General features: G+C 45.7%; 1 protein-coding gene across 1 annotated transcript in view; it reads right to left on the bottom strand.

Moving 5' to 3' along the window:
- The window catches only part of LOC146197902 (beta-glucuronidase-like), a 30,828-nt gene extending 22,228 nt beyond the window's left edge, over positions 1 to 8,600 (bottom strand). The window contains exon 1 of the mRNA XM_084593173.1: positions 8,393 to 8,600. Coding sequence (XP_084449299.1) covers positions 8,393 to 8,599 — 207 coding nt within the window. The 5' untranslated portion in view covers position 8,600. The remainder of the gene's footprint in view (positions 1 to 8,392) is intronic.
- Positions 8,601 to 16,743: the final 8,143 nt, after the last annotated feature.

Below are 16,743 nucleotides of genomic sequence, written 5' to 3'. Positions count from 1 at the left end.
CGTCGCGTCGGCGCGGCCCTTTTCGACGCGCGAATATCATGGGGAAAAAAAAAATAATAAAAAAAAACGCCGCATGTATTCAGCGTTTAAAACCACCAAGCTTACCTTGCAATTTTTTTCTTCTTTCTACATCAGTTCTAGCAACCTGAGAAGCTGAAGAGCTCTGGCGTGTTAGTATAATCGTCATCGACGCGGTTGAGAGAAATTTCGTAAAACACACCTGATGTGATGCTAAATGTCTTCAAAACTTTATTTAATGCTTCGTGCTAGCTATTGTAGTAAGTACGGTAGTACCACAAGTGGCAATGATTGTGGTGCCGGCCTCAATAAATACCTTATACCCATCGCGATCGTGCAGAGGTTAGATCTCTCGACTGATGCAAAGCGTGGGATCGAATCTACGGCGTCCCTCATAGCCTCAGTCGCTTTGGAACATAAAGTATAACCAACAAAATTATTTAGGGCAGCAACAGCAGTCTATTTGTTGTCGTACTTCCCTAAAACATTTCCTCGAAAGGGCCAGCAATCAAAAACGCTGAAACATTTGTTTCATTACTTTGATAACCGTAGTAGGGAGACTGGCATCATGGTAAGATGCTGCCACGGCCCCTCAATGCAGAATGAGCGGCCGTGATGCTACAAACGGTTAAAAAAAACACATTTAATACGGCAGCGGCTTTGTAGGTCAGTTAAAGAAAGGTTTGATTAGGTTTGCAGTATTTAAGGAAAACAAAATGTTTCCGCATTTAATTTACTCATTTTTTAAGTCCTATAAGGTTTTATTTGCCCCACCGCGATTGCGCAGTGGTTATAATACCTGACTACTCCCTGGAGTAGCCGGGTTTGATTCCGACCGCCAGCTGCTGCGTTTCCATGGAGACGAAAAGGAGAGGCGCGGTAGAGGGTCACGATGGCGATCGCGGATCACGGTAAACTAAATTTCTCATCATCATCATCATCATCATCATCAGCCTGATTATACCCACTGCAGGGCGAAGGCCTCTCCCATATTTCTCCACTTAACCCGGTTCTGTGCAAGCTGCATCCACTTGACCCCTGCGAACTTCTTAATCTCATCCGCCCACCTAACTTTCTGCCGCCCCCTGCTACGCTTTCCTTCCCTTGGAATCCAGTTTGTTACCCTCAGCGACCATCGGTTATCCTCTCTTCGCACTACATGTCCTGCCCATGTCCATTTCTTCTTCTTAATATATACTAGAATGTCGGTAACTTGAGTTATTTCTCTGACCCACTCTGCACGCTTTCTATCTCTTAATGTTACCCCTACCATTTTTCGTTCCATAGCCCTCTGGGTTGTTCTCAACTTAAGTAGAACTCTCTTGGTTAGCCTCCACGTTTCAGCCCCATAGGTGAGTACAGGCAAGATTCAACTGTTGTATACTTTCCTCTTGAGCGATACCGGTAAGCTGCTAGTCATAATCTGCGAGTGCTTGCCAAATGCGCTCCATCCCAATCTTATTCTTCTTGTTATTTCCTTTTCATGGTCCGGATCTGCGGTTACTACCTGTCCTAAGTAGACATATTCGTCCACTACTTCCAGTATTTCGCTACCTAATGCAAACTGCTGTTCCTTCCCGAGGGTGTTGAACATTACCTTAGTCTTCTGCATATTGATTTTCAAGCCTACCTTTCTACTTTTCCTGTCTAGGTCACCAATCATTATTTGCAGTTCATCCCCCGAGTTGCTTAGCAAGGCAATGTCATCAGCAAATCGCAGATTACTGAGGTATTCTCCATCTACCCTTATCCCTAACTGCTCCCATTCCAAGTCTCTGAATACTTCCTCTAAACAAGCCGTGAATACTACTGGAGAGATTGTGTCTCCTTGCCTAACACCTTTCTTTATAGGAATTTTGTTACTTTCTTTATGCAGAACTATGGTTGCTGTGCAGCCACTATATATATCTTCCAGCACTTTCACGTACGGCTCGTCTACCCCCTGCATCGCAATGCCTGCATCGCAATGCCTGCATCGCAATGCCTGCATCGCAATGCCGCATTTCGCAATGCCTGCATCACCGCCGAGGTTTCAACTGAGTCAAATGCTTTTTCGTAATCAATGAATGCTATGTATAAGGGCTGGTTATATTCCGAGCATTTTTCTATCCCCTGGTTGATGGTATGGATATGATCGATAGTAGAGTACCGTTTCCGAAACCCTGCTTGATCCTTTGCTTGATTGCAGTCTAAGGTTGTCCTGATTCTATTAGCGATTACCTTAGTCAATACCTTATACATAACAGACAGTAGGCTGATTGGTCTGTAATTTTAAGGTCCTTATAGAGTCCCCTTTCTTGTGAATGAGGACAATGTTTGCATTCTTCCATGGTTCCGGTACCGTCGATGACACCAGGCACTGCGTATACAGGGTGGCCAGTTTTTCTAGCACGATATCCCCCCCGTCCTTCAGCAAATCTGTAGTTATCTGATCCTCTCCAGCTGATTTCCCCCTTTTCATAGTTTCTAGTGCTTTCTTGACCTCGTCCTTCGTCACTGGTGGAACGTCTGACTGTTTTTCCCTACCGCCAATCTCACTACGGTCCTGACTACTTTGGCTACTGTAGAAATCTGTATAGAACTCCTCGGCTACTTTGACTATCTTTTCCATATTAGTGATGACGTTGCCCGCTTTGTCCCTTATCGCATACATCTGGTTTTTGCCTATGCCCAATTTCTTCTTTACCGCTTTAAGGCTTCCTCTGTTCTTTACAGCATGCTCAATTTTCTCCATGTTATACTTCCTTATATCGGCCACCTTGCGCTTATTGATTAGCTTTGATATCTCGGCCAATTCGATCTCGTCTGTTGGATTGGAAGCTTTCATACTCTGGCGTTTCTTAATCAAATCTTTCGTCTCCTTAGACAGCTTACCGGTATCCTCTCTAACTATCCTACCGCCTACTTCTACCGCGCACTCAATAATGATATCTCTGAAATTATTGTTCCTTGCCTCTAGGGTAATGTCGCCATCCTCAGTTAGAGCTGAATACCTATTCTGTAGCGAGATCCTGAACTCTTCTGCCCTCCCCCTCACCGCTAATTCGCTTATGGGTTTCTTTCTTACTAATCTGTTGCGTTCCTTCTTCAGATTTAGGCTAATTCGGGACCTCACCATCCTGTGGTCACTGCATCGCACTTTCCCGATTACCTCTACATCTTGCATAATGGCGGGGGTTGAACACATTATGAAGTCGATTTCATTTTTAGTCTCTCCGTTAGGACTTTTCCATGTCCATTTCCGGTTCTTCCGTTTGCTGAAGAAGGTATTCATGATTAGTAAGTTATTGCGCTTTTCAAACTCAGTTAGTAACTCCCCCCTGCTATTCCTAGAACCAATGCCATAGTCACCTACTGCCTTGTCTCCTGCCTGTTTTTTCCCTACCTTGGCATTGAAGTCGCCCATTAGTACAGTATACTGCGTCTTTACTTTTCGCATTGCCGATTCTACATCTTCAGAGAAGCTTTCAACTGTCTGGTCATCATAACTACATGTAGGTGCATAGGCCTGTACAACCTTCAGTTTATACCGCTTATTAAGCCTAATTACGATGCCTGCAACCCTTTCATTAATACTATAGAATTCGTCTATATTACCCGCTATATACTTATTGACAAGGAAACCTACTCCTAGTTGTCGCCTCTCTGGTAAACCTCGATAACACAGTACATGCCCATCGTTCAGTACAGTATATGCCTCATTCGGCCTCCTAACCTCACTAAGCCCTATGACATCCCATTTCATGCCCTCTAGTTCCTCTAACAGCACTGCTAAACTAGCTTCACTAGCTAGGGTTCTAGCATTAAACGTTGCCAGGGTCAGTTTCCAATGGCGGCCTGTCCAGCGGAGCCAGGCTTTCTTAGCACCCCCCGCTGCGTCACAGGTCTGACCGCCGCCGTGGTCAGTTGTTCCGCAGCCGCTGGTGACTGAGGGCCGGGGTTTTATGGAGCTTATCATAGGAGGTTGCGGCCAATTACTGCACCAGGGTGGCCAACTCCTGTTCTGGTGAGGGAGTGCGTTGCCGGAGGTGTTCACCGGCATCAGGTCGCACCCCAAACCTGTCTATGCAATTCCATCGACACGCGGATTTTTTTTTTTTTTTTTTTTTTTTCATCCGGTGGAGAATTGCGCGGCACCGGGATTTGAACCCCGGTCCTCTTGCATGCGAGGCGGATGTTCTACCGCTACGCCACCGCTGTATGTGCCTCTCTAATTTCTCTAATTTCTAAATTTCTCTACTGTGCCTTTTTATTCTTGTAAACCCATTTATTTATAAGGCTCGAATGGGCAAACCCACATTTAGGTGCACCAGCAGCGGACATTACAATGATCTGGAGGGTAGTTGACGATAATTGAACTAGAAATAGTATTGCCGTCTCAGTGAATAATAGTCCGTCAAGCTTCTTTTTGGAGAGGTGGCTTAGGTAGTGGAAGCAAAAGCGAGAAAATAAAAGCAGTGTGATGCAATTCCAGCCAATTTTCACTTCACCGTTTCCCAGAATGTTGCACTATTTTAATCGCATTTTTAACGGGGACTGCCCGTGTTGTGGGTGAGCGTTCTCGGACGTGCACTGCATCGCGTGAACGTACCCCTCTAAACCCACTTGCCCCCTCTCCCTTCACCTACCCAAGAAAGCTGAGAGGCTGCCCTGCTCGGCTACTCTAGCTTAGAGAGCGAAACCGCTCTCGTGGCTAGGTCCCGAGCTGCACAGGGTCTAGGACTATGAATTCCTCCCAGAATACTCTTACTGCTCTCTAGAATTGTACTTGTGCTTTTCTGCGTTCGGCTTGTCATCATATTATATACGTAACGTGGTCTAGAGAGGGATGCGAGTGTTTGCATCAGGCAGGGTCGTCCCTACACATTGTCGGAACATGTGGTTATATAAAAGCAGATTTGTATAAACCACCATTTTCATTTTTCGCCAGACCTGGAACTTGTTTTTCCTCTAAGTCCCTGAGAGAGGAGCATAAGGCTACGTTGATATTCTAGCTGGTCAGCGAACGACGTAAAACTAAGGTTCACGTGAAAATTGCATCGGTGTCGCTCGGTTGGAGTAAGCTCTTGGTAGTATTAATTCTTCCACCGTGGTTGCGAGTCCACCGCGGGCGCAATATCCTCGCGGTGTGTCTTCTGGCATGTAAAAACTTGAAAAATAGAATGGAATGTCCATGTTTGTGAAGTTTAAAATTTAAAAAAAAAGGACCCCATGTTGCTTAAAGGGAAGCTGAAATGCTTCTTTAACATTTTCCCGTGATGCGCGCATTAAAATATATGAAAGCTGTAGATTAAGCTCATGAAATGGTGTCGCGCTGCCATATATAGTTATGGCGTAGTCTACTATTAAATTTGAAACAATTTTCAGACTTCTACTCCCAGCATTGCAGAAGTGTGGGGAAATTACAATGACGTCATTATGGGTGATAGAGTTTCAACATCTTTCGTCCAATTCTTTTTGCGAGTTACCCGATGACGCCAAACGACGCCTCGCGGCCTTTAATTTCGTTGCCGTTGGTCTTCTTCCTCAGAGCAAACGTTTCCGCGTTGTAAATGCATCATTTATAGAGATGACTCATCACTGGTGCGCCCACCTGTCACCGTGTACTGCGAAGAAGCCTGAATGTCGAAATAGTTTTATTTAGCGATTACGTCGTGAACTTAAATGTTAGCGCAAAACGGCTTGGCATGAATTAACCTTAGCCTTCACACATTCGACTCCTTTAATTTAGTTGAATTCTAAAATATCTTCAGTTTCCCTTTAACGGATCTATTAACGCTCTCGCGCCGTACTAAAAGGCCGAGCTTAAGCCCCCCCCCCCCCCCCCCTTACACACACATACACACGCACACACACACAAAAAAAAAGAAAAATTAAGAAAGAATGTTTACATGGTGGGACGAGGGCCGCCTATTATTTCAACCTTTCCTTTCGCATATGTTCACACGTGGCAGAGATAATGGCCCAGCTGGAGATAGCCACCTTCTAATTTTCTTTGCGGTGCGGGCTGACGGACAGCCGAACGAAAAAGAAAATATCTGCGAGCAAAGAGAGGTGATAACGGAGCCATTAAATTTACTCCTGCTTTGAAATCTTTGTTCTAGACCGGGACTGAAAGCCTGTGAAAAGAGGCGTTACATTCCGTAATCCACCTGCAAAGCACGGGTCATACGAGCCTACCAAGAGGAAGAGAAAGGGTGAGGGGCACTTGTGTACTACAAGAGGAGCGGATAGGCGGGTAAAGAGGCAGAGTCCTCCGTAACCGAAGCGATTTTGAGGAGCCCGATCCGCTAAACGTTACCATTATTCGATTGCGCCAGGATTGCTATACACATATCTGCGCAGCTAAAGATGTGGGCCCCGCAGGGCCATAGGAACATCACGAACCAGACCACGGTAGCGGATCATGGCTAGGTCTATATACTAACTCTGTAATATCTCCTGAATACCGTTATTGTTTGCTAAATTATACATGCAACGTGCGTAAGCTTACAATTAAGAGCTTTATACCTATATCCTTCGAATTCATTGGATGGAGAAACACGCGTCACCTATGCGCTTATTATAAAGCACGATATCAAAACAAGCATGTAATTGATGAACTGAGTGAGACCGCTTCAAGATTTTGCTACCTTTATGCAGTTATTTCCACCTACTGGCCACATGTGAAAGTTTGCAGCCCTGCTCTAACGCTTCGCTTTTGCTCTGGCCCTTTTGGTCGTTGTACTTAATCCAGTGATAATTCCGCATAATCCTCATTATTTCTTGTGAATAGATCTATGTACCGGTTTTTCACACTCGACGTTGTTAGCACAGTGTAGGATAGGAGCTAGCCTCTCAAACAAGTCTTCTGCTATCGCCAAACGTCCTTAAGAAGAATGATATCGATCGCTACGTATTCTCCTCCAACTTGAACGTGCGCGTGTACAATGACATTACTATAGTATCTAGCACTTCGATTGTGTTTCATTCTTGACGTATCGATTCACTGCAGGCAGGAACAAATGTATTATTTCACACTACCGTCCGATAGACGCTGAGATAAGCGGAGAAGGAAGGGGAGGGTTGTTGGAGAGAATTCATTTCCGGACAACTCTTGTAAGATTCAGGAGGCATGGTGTGCGCTATTACCACTCAATTGCTCATGTGTACCATACATACCACTCAAGCGTACATTGAGCACATCTTCTTGTCTACATGTGCGACGACAAGGTTGAGCGGGATGGTTAGAAAATACTTTGTTTCGTCACTGTTCGCATATAGTGACAAGCTTAAGGCACAGTGTTGCTTAAGGGTTGCTCGCTTTCTGGTTTTATTGTTTCCGGCAAACATTTGGCGCTATTTTGAAGTTGATAATAGGAGATAAATCGAGTTTTTCTTGGTAAAATTCTTAAGTTCGCTATTTTTTCCTTCGTGGAGGGGCGGGGGGGGGGGGGGAAATTGTACAAGATGTGATAATTTATTCTTTCATTTTTTAATCGGAGGGTAAAAATTAGAGCTATATTTAAGATGATAAGTGGGGAAAAATCAGAGTTCCGAAGAAAATATTCAGGAATCTGCACTTTTTTGACAATCAGTAATTATTGGCAGTGAAGAGTCTTGGCCAATTTTGGGACATGAAACATTTTATTCAGACAAGTTGGCCATGGACATTTTATGTTCCCTTTTTGGCATAATTGGTAACCATCTTCATGCACAGCATTTCGGTTTCCATAGACCTGCCCGGATTTTGGTGGTATCGCAGCGGAGGGAACCTTCTCTTAACATCACAGATACCATAAGCTAGGCACAACAACGCTAATGCGGCATTTGGTAGTCCGAAATTGAGTTGTATCGGTATTCCTTGACTCCAACACCTGAATTAGTGGCTTGCTTCGCTCGAGTACAAGTTGAACTACTCGCGAAGTGAGTATACATCATAGGTAATAGAAGTGCTGGGGATTGGGCTAGTGGTAACACGCCTTTATTGTCGTCTTTAAACCCTGTCTTTGTAAACTCAAGCTGTGCACGTGTTTCTCGAGACAGTCACGGAAAGCAAGAGAGGTCGGCAGTCACCAAACGATTGACTCGGCAGCCGCTTCGGGAATGAATCCAGTACAGCTCCCAATTTCCATAACGTTAACTCGTTTTCTTCTTTGTCCGAAACGTTCCGTTTCAGGGTATAGTACCGGACGGATGGATGGATGGATGGAATATACGTCCCCTTTGAAACGGGGTGGTAGCAGTAGCTACTTAGAATAACCCGAAGAGTTAACTGCAGGTATTATGACAAGAAAAACTATTCCTGGCCCTGTTGCTTATTTCCACTAACATTCTCCCACGCCGCTCCCACTGCAATAATGACAGTGCGACGCATGGGTTGATATATACTCACCAGTGACAACGGCTGTCGGAACCATTTCTTTTGGAAGCCCTCCTCGGGGTCAGAATCGCTGGAGGCCCGGAAGTTCCACACTCCGTCCAAGAGCTTCACTTCTCGGGACTCGGACTCACGCGGGTAGAGCACCGAAGTAGCCGCACCGCAGTACGCAGTGAGCGCCGCAGTCAGCGCCGCAGCGCGGAGGAAGGCGTACGCGCGCATCGTTGCCTTGGCACGCAGTGACCACCGCTGCCGTCTCGCAGCTTTGCTGGCATCCAGCCACACATCGGCAGAAACTGGAGATCCCAAATCGAATCTCGGAGCCTACGCTTATCATCGTTCTTGATGCTTGCATCTCTTTCCTCTTTGGATGCCTTATCGCTGCTTCATGGAGTTCCGCGCTGGGCGCGGACTCCTGCTTCTTGTCGCATCGCAAAGCTTTCTCTCTTGGCTCACGTCCGTGCTAGCACAGTAATGCAACGCTAAATCGCTAAATCCTCTTGCGTCGTGTTCTGCAAGTGATGAGGTTGGTTTGAAGGAAGTAACACAGGTTCTGTGGGATAAAGGAAAGAATATTGGGCGTAAGGACATACCGTGGCACCACTTCTTGGCTGCGGCGCGTGACGCAGGTGGGACAACGCGCGTTGAACTGCTGCTGTGTGATGCTTTCCTAGGCAGTTTAGTTGCGCGTTAATGCTGCATGTATTTATTTCTTTCATATAAACTTCGGTCTAGACCTGTTGGAGACTATTTGATATATTAGGCCAACTATATTCAGCAAGAAGGCATTTCACAGAGTTTCATGAGCTATCGAAGGGTAGCCCGGCGAGTTTGAACTACTGCTGCGACGCTGCACACCTGCAGCGTTGTTGTCGCTTTTGTTAAGGAAAGTGAACATGTAACAGATCCAGTCAGAAATTAGCGGTCATAAATCACTGCAGTGATTTTGAGAAGTTACTCGCTGCCCCGCAACGTCGCTGCTTTGCTCGGCAATCATATTTCTCTGATAGAGGAAATGAGTTCTCTGGTGACAGACGAGGGGCACTTCGCACAGCGCCGGCAGAAGCGGCGCCATTCGGCTGATCCTTAGTCAAATTTTACAGTGGGGATTGCGCTAAGAAACATTTTAAAGTACCTAACTGTGCAGAGGTGTGTTCCTCCTTGCAGACTGACCGCGAGCGTTGTCACTCAAGCTTCGGGTAGTGTTTGTTTTCCTGCGTAGTTTTGTTTACCCTTACGTGAGCAGATCATGGTATGCATGGTTGTTTTCTCGGTCATTTGAAATTACGGCTGAAGTTGCCTAAGGCGAGTCACAACGCTTACCGCTGTGCGTGGCAACATAAATATTTGGTTTAATTCAGCCATGAATGCCTTCATTGAAAATAAATTTGACGCCTCCCAACTTTCGGACGAACATTCATTGGTCTGGGTATAGTCTATCCTGCCAACAATCAGACTTCGTTAGCTTCACAATTGATAAGTGCAAGAACATAAACTTTAGTTAGGGCCCGCCTTTCGGCCGCAACTCACGGAACTCTCCAACTCCATATAGATGAAATCTTGTTCGATGAAACGCACGTTGCACACACAAGAATCATCACTCACTTCCTGACACTTTGACAACTTGTTTAACTAAGCTTCCTTCAGGTAATTTTTAGGGCAGGAATGAGACCATGTGCCGGGTTGCGGCATGCAGACTAGCGGATCCTGTCAACAGCGTAAATAAACTAAAGCAACAACAGCGACGACACAAGATATAAATATGTGATGATGGCATGCGTCAAAAAAGCAAAACTGCAGAGAACACCCCGATGTTTAGCTTGTAAAACGCACAAATTCAATCCAGTGCTAACTTCAGCAGCAATAAGCGGAGTCATGTCATCCCACTAGCTCCGCCCCCTAGGTCGACACTAGCGCCACCCAGGGGGTGAGGGGGAGGGGGGGGTTTATTGGTTGCCATCTTGGGTTGCAACAGATGACCTAGTGTGGGTCTTAGGGTGCCCGCCAACTTAGATGACACCACTTCACCTATGGTGGCCGTCATCTTCGGTGGTATCGCGTAAGAAAAGTGTGACACCTTCTGCGAACGACAGTATGAGCCATTAAAGGCTTCCGCCATAAAACAGTGAAGGTGGGCGACTTGTTTTACCTTGTGGGGCTTGCTGGTGCAAGTATACCAGGTATTGTATACCCCGTTTCCGCAACGTGAGAATTCTGGGTAGAAGTAAACATCACACGGCTCGTGAAACTCTAAAAAGCTTTTATATCAAAAAGGCAGGTTAGCGTACTTTGTCAGTGACATGTCGGTTTTCTTTTATGAGGCTGAGCAAACATTTCTCTCAAGCCTGCTTTAATAAGATTGCTGCTGTTTCCCACGATGCCTTGTACGCGTGCGCATTAGCCAAGAAGGCTAACATGTCGGCTGCTTTCACTTGAATAAACAGTTGCAGTAAGCGCCCGTGGTGTCCTCCTTCTTGTATGTGCGTCTGTATTGCGCTGAATACCCTGTTATATGTTAAAGAGAGAATGTTTGCAAATTCTAATATTCGATGCAACCTGAGTGTCATAGGCATTTTCATTTTTCTTACTCGTTTTGCTTGGATTCCGCATGATTGTGAAAATGTAAGCAACATGAGAAAAGGGCGTACTAAACAACAAAATGTTAAGAGGCGGTTTGCTTGCCTATAATCACGGATACACATGCAGAAGCGTTGTTTAGCAATCTTAACATGACCTTCGTTTAGCTTTGTTTTTGCCACGTCATAACTTATTATGTGCGTAAGCGCGTTTTGTTATTGTTTAGGTTTATTAAACTTGGTTATGATTGGCTTTTCTTTTATATGAAATGCACTTGAACGCATGTCGAGTACGTTAACCTGACAAAGCGTTAATAAATGTATACCAGCTGCAGTTCCGCAACACGCCCTCTCTCTCTACTGACTGCAACCAGCCGATATAGCCGACATATAACTAAATAGAAGTAATAACACCGTACGAACGGGCCTGCGTAGTCTGAAGGGAGCGTGCTGACTGAGATCTAACATCCCCCATTTCGATTCTCATATCATGCTGCTACCAAAGGAGCTGCTCGAGTTTACCAATCTGACTATCTTATGTGGCCTCGTGACTTGTTAGACCATTCAGCCGATCAGTGTCGGCCATGCCACCCATCAAATATCATGTGGGCTTACACCACACTCCGAGCTTTTCTGAAGCTCCCTCATCACGCATAATGTCTTTATCGTCAGTTACCTATTCAGTACTGACCGGAGCCTCTGCCACAATGATTACCCTCCTTGTGCAACTCGCCATGTAACCATGCTGCGTTGTAAGGTAAACATATATGCTCCATCCTTCCGCAATACCCCATTTCTCCTCCTCTTATGCCAAGCCCAGCATTTCCGTACTCGAGTGTAGCGAACGTCACGTATATGGTCAGAGTAACACGCCAGCACGAGAGAAAGGTGATGATGGTGGCGACCGTGGGCGGCTGCGGTCGTCGCCAGCGGAACGTGGACTTCCGGGAAAGGATCTCACAAACTTACTCCATCCGACCTTGGATTGCAATCGCTCATCCTTGCACAGTGCATATAATAGCGCGGCATGAATTTAAAGTGGCCATTCTTCAGAAAATCCGCCGTCGGCAATGTAAATGAAAAATCACGGGCATGCCTCTGGCAGGTGATGAGATCGGGTTGTTGACGTCTCGAGGCCGGACTACACGACAGTGTCGGCAAGCTGTCAATTCGGCTTGCTCATTTGGGCTAGAGTGAAATGGGAATTGGACACTCCAGGACTCTTGGACTCACACAGGCACGCTACCCAATGCGATGTAGATGCGTTCGTACGGCTTTTTAAGACATGACTATCATATATATATGGTGGCATTTCACATAGCGTGGTAACATGAGACTGTTTGCTAATGTACGTGTGTGATGTCAAAGTTAAACGAATAGCAAAGCACATGTATGGGCAAAATGAAAAAAGTATATGCAAAAAAAGGGGGATTCTTTGGGCTTGGTTGAGAACACGTTCAAAAAGAAGTAGTCAGACGTGGTGAAGAAAAGCATGTATTGACGTTTCGGCCGCGGGACCGGCCTTCGTCGGAAGAAACTTGATCCTGCACGTTCAAACCAACGACCTCACCTCGAGCACAGGTCATACCACCTTCGAGACCGGAGCCTGTTTGACTTCATTTCAAAGGAACGACCGAATATATATTAAGCCAATATATGTAAGTCTCATCCTACCAAGATCAGGAAACCGCCGCCGTCGAAATCGCAGTGAAGCTTTGGTGTACCACTGCAACAGACAGGCGTGCCTTTTGAACAGCCTTCTGAGGGAGTACTGCCGCTGGTCAAGGCTCGTCTTCTACCTTGACCATGGGCTGGAATGACTTCCTCCCAGCCGAATTCTTGCTGCCGACGGTTTGCCCTAGTTTCGAAAGTGTTGCTATTCTGACCAGCCACATCCGACTGTTCTGCATGAAAACTGCTTCCGTGACCATGCCGTGGCGCAATTGCGTTAGCTACCAGCCCTCCGCCCATCCAACTGGACGAGACCAGTCCGAATGGCCCAGGTTTCCAACCGGCATAGCTTGCAACCCTGAATCCTCAACGTCAGCATCTCCCCGTGACGCCTCTGCCCCAGAGAGCAACATCCCGAACCAGCCCTCGTAAGGGTCCCAGCCCACCGAAGGAGCAACGCCGTAACCGACGGCGTGGCGGCGGGAGCCCTTCTTACCGAGCCGCATCAGTCAACGAGGCGCCCATGCTACCGACTGTTCCCCCCACCGACACCCCGGAGCGATGGTACCCTTTGCGCAGCAAGGCCACCAAAGGATCAGCTTGATGAGCGCAGCAGAAAGACTGACCACCCGGTGATGTGAACTAGACAATATCGAGAAACCTCCTTAAAATTAGGAAAGTAGTTGAAAAACGCATCCGTTCGGAGCTGCATGCCACCTCTCTAAAAGCGCAAAAAGATGCTTCGACTGTGCCAAAAGGCCTTAGAACTGCTATGCAGCCAGCAACCTCTGCCAGCAACCTCTGAAATGTCAGCCTGTAACAAAGATAGATGGCAAATGGTTTAAATAAGGCAGCACTCGACCGAATGGGTATTTCACTGACCATTATAGGTTAACAGCAAAATCTTCGCGAAATCAAGAAAAACAACTTGTTTCCTCTTGTATACTTCAAAAAAGTGAGTTAGTCCTATTGGACGAAACCGAAAAGAAAAAAGACTGCAGAGATCACAAAGGCAAAACTAAAGAAATTTGAACGGGATAATGTATCTCCACCCATAGGCATATTGCATGACTGTTTCTCTTCGCATCTAAAACTGATACCATAAATGAACCGCGACAGCCACCCTCCGCCATTATTGTCAATCTATCCAGTGCTAGCATCTCCAGTGCAGAAAGGAATCTCCTGTTGAGTAGGCTGCACTTTTGCCCCGCATCAGGTAGATATAATGAGTTTAATCTTGTAAAAGACCTAGAAAATTTCGCACGCAGCCTGAGACTTCGAGAGTATTTCCATGACCGTCCCGTTGCCAATGACAGAGAAAATGAATTGTCCTCGTCGGAGCACGGAACTACTCCAGTACAACCTAATAAATTACTAGATATGTATATGAAAGTTATGCAGGAGCACATATTAGGAGCATATAAGGATAAAGTGTCTTTCTGACACAATTTATCGTGCGATGAATCGGCAGCAATGAAAAAATCTAGCGACATCCGCGGAAATAGTTAAAAAGCCGGCAAACAATAGGGGGGGGGGGGGGGGGAGGCATTGTTATTATGAATACGCGTACGTCCGGTTAAATTAGTGAGGGCCTGATTACATCTAAATGACACGTTTTATAAACGCCTTGATTCTGATCTGACACCGCAATGCAAATCAGAAGTCATTGACACCCTAGATGGACTGTTGAAGGCTGGCAAAATTACTGATAAAATAGTGAACTCGCTGATTCCCCTCAATCACATTGCCGGCAGAGTTTACTTATTACCAAAAATTCATAAGAAGAACAATCCAGGGCAACCTATATTCTCTGGTGTTGGAACGGTCACTGAAAGTGTTACGTTGACTCCCTCATTAATAAAATTCCTGCCAAGTTCTCTTCTTTCATAAAGGCTACCACTCATTTCCTAGCTGTTATCAAAGGCCTTAATATCCCACCTTGCTCGCTTCTTCTTACCTTAGATGTCACTTAATTCACTCTATACAAATATACCGCATATAGCAATGGTATTCAGTCTGTAATGAACGCTTATGATGAACGCTGCCCTCACAGGCCTGTTGATTGCTCGACATTAGGTACTCTGTTGAGGCTTATACTTGAGCTTAACAATTTTGAATTTAATGCCCCCCCCCCCCCCCCTCCCCTCCTCCCGGCAATTCACAAGTTTAAGGTGGTGTCATCCGGTACTAACGAAAGCGCAGGAAAGCTAAGTTGTCTATCAAAGTAACATTATTTCTGATTTCTGCAACTTCGATGATCAGCAGAGAAATGACTGGTATATTATTACTCCGTTCTCGCTCTCTCTCTCTCTTTCTCTCTCCCACTCTCTTTATTTTTTTATGTGTACGTATTGTGACCTCCTCATTTGTCCGCGGTTTAGCCACGTGCCTTGGTATGCTAACTCGATGAATGGATTCTCTATAATGTCGCTCCACCACGTGTTATTATTTTCTTGTTATTTTGAACGAGTTGTAATCTGCATCATGGCGTATGTGTGACTGCATACGTGTTACCTATATTCGTTTTGTTTATTATTAGATAGTCATCGTCATTAGTACTGACATAGACCTAGCGTATAAATATAGGACACTGCCTGTGGCATAGTTTCTTCCGTCGAAGGCCGATCCCGAGACCGAAACGTCAATGCATTCTTTTCTTCACCACGTCTGACTATATATATATATATATATATATATATATATATATATATATATATATCAAAACGAGAACAGCAATTGTGCAGTCACCGACGTTCCGCATAAGTAAAGAAAGAATTAGACATAGATACTATGAAAAGGGGAAAATTAGCAGCTGGGGTGAATGATATAATTGCAGATTTGTTAAAGGTTTAACCCTGCTAAACTTAAGTAACCAAAGCGAAAGTTGCGGCAAGTTTCGCTCGACCCGCCTCGCTTCGTCAGTGTGCGGCAGAATCAAGGCGAGCTACGTCCACTGGATGATCGGATTCGGCCTGTCGTCTTCGTAACCTCTGAGATGCAGACAGTTCACAAGCCGTCTCGCCTGGGTCATCCATGACGATTGCTGCTGTTTAATGGCCGAGTGCTGTTGCGATCCTTTGGAAACGGCTAAAAGGCAGCGGAGGCTACCTTCATTCTTCATTATACTTACTTCCGGAAGTACCGGAAACCTGGAAAAGTGCTAAATTTATCTAATTGCCTAAGAAAGCAGATGTCAAGGAAGTGTTACAGGCCGATCAGATTCCTATCCGGTACATATAGGGCATTCACCATCAACCAAATAGAGAAATAAACTTTATTTTGTCTAAAAAGAGACCAGTTTACTCCAGAGCGGAGCTCTGTCTGGTCAGCTTAGGTGCAGGCCGACAGTCCTCGGCGACAGCCCAGTCGGGCTGCTTGTAGTCAACCAGAGCATCGTGCTGGCTGTCACAAATGCTACTCTCAACATTTCATCTCCACACTGTCAATCAGGCGAATCAAAAGATTCCAAGGACGATTACGATACTCCCTAATGTGAAAATTGACAGCAGCTATTTAGGCATTTTTGCGATCTATTGAGGACAAAATTTGAGAGATGCTTGCTTGCATGCATGTATGTGCTGTTACAAAGCACTGTATTTCTTACAAGCTAAAGAGAATTTCTCTGAAGAAGGAAAAGACCTGAGCGAGCGGCGTAGAGCTCGTGGTTCTTCTTTCTCTTCTGAGAAATTCTCTTTGGCTTGTGACTCATCCCCTCAAATCTCGTGACTCTTTTTAGCTTGGTTACACTGACAACAAATGTACCTATGTAGAATTCCCCCCTTATTGCTCTTCACTCATACCTGCCCCTTTTTCATTAGCCCCGCCTCCATGAACCATGTCACATACACAGCCATTCACCTTGAATCCCAATATCATTCCCTTTCCCCTGGACACCACTGGGACTCGGAAAAAGCAACTTTTCAACTCGAGCCTGCATGCCCAGCAGAGGCTAGCACTGAGGGCTCGGATGACACGCACTCAAATGACGCCCTGGACTAAGTCCACCACCCTGAACTGATGAAAGATGTCCTTCTTTCGAATAAATATGTTGAGAAACAACTTCCTCACCTTATATCCGACTGATTTGGCAGCTTGGCATCGAACGCGCAGCCTCAACCC

The sequence above is a fragment of the Amblyomma maculatum genome, chromosome 2, assembly GCF_055883805.1.
Source record: "Amblyomma maculatum isolate TAMU_Amacu chromosome 2, ASM5588380v1, whole genome shotgun sequence".
NCBI lineage: Eukaryota > Metazoa > Arthropoda > Arachnida > Ixodida > Ixodidae > Amblyomma > Amblyomma maculatum.
Note: the sequence above shows the minus strand (reverse complement) of the source record. Positions and strands in the feature narration are given on the sequence as shown.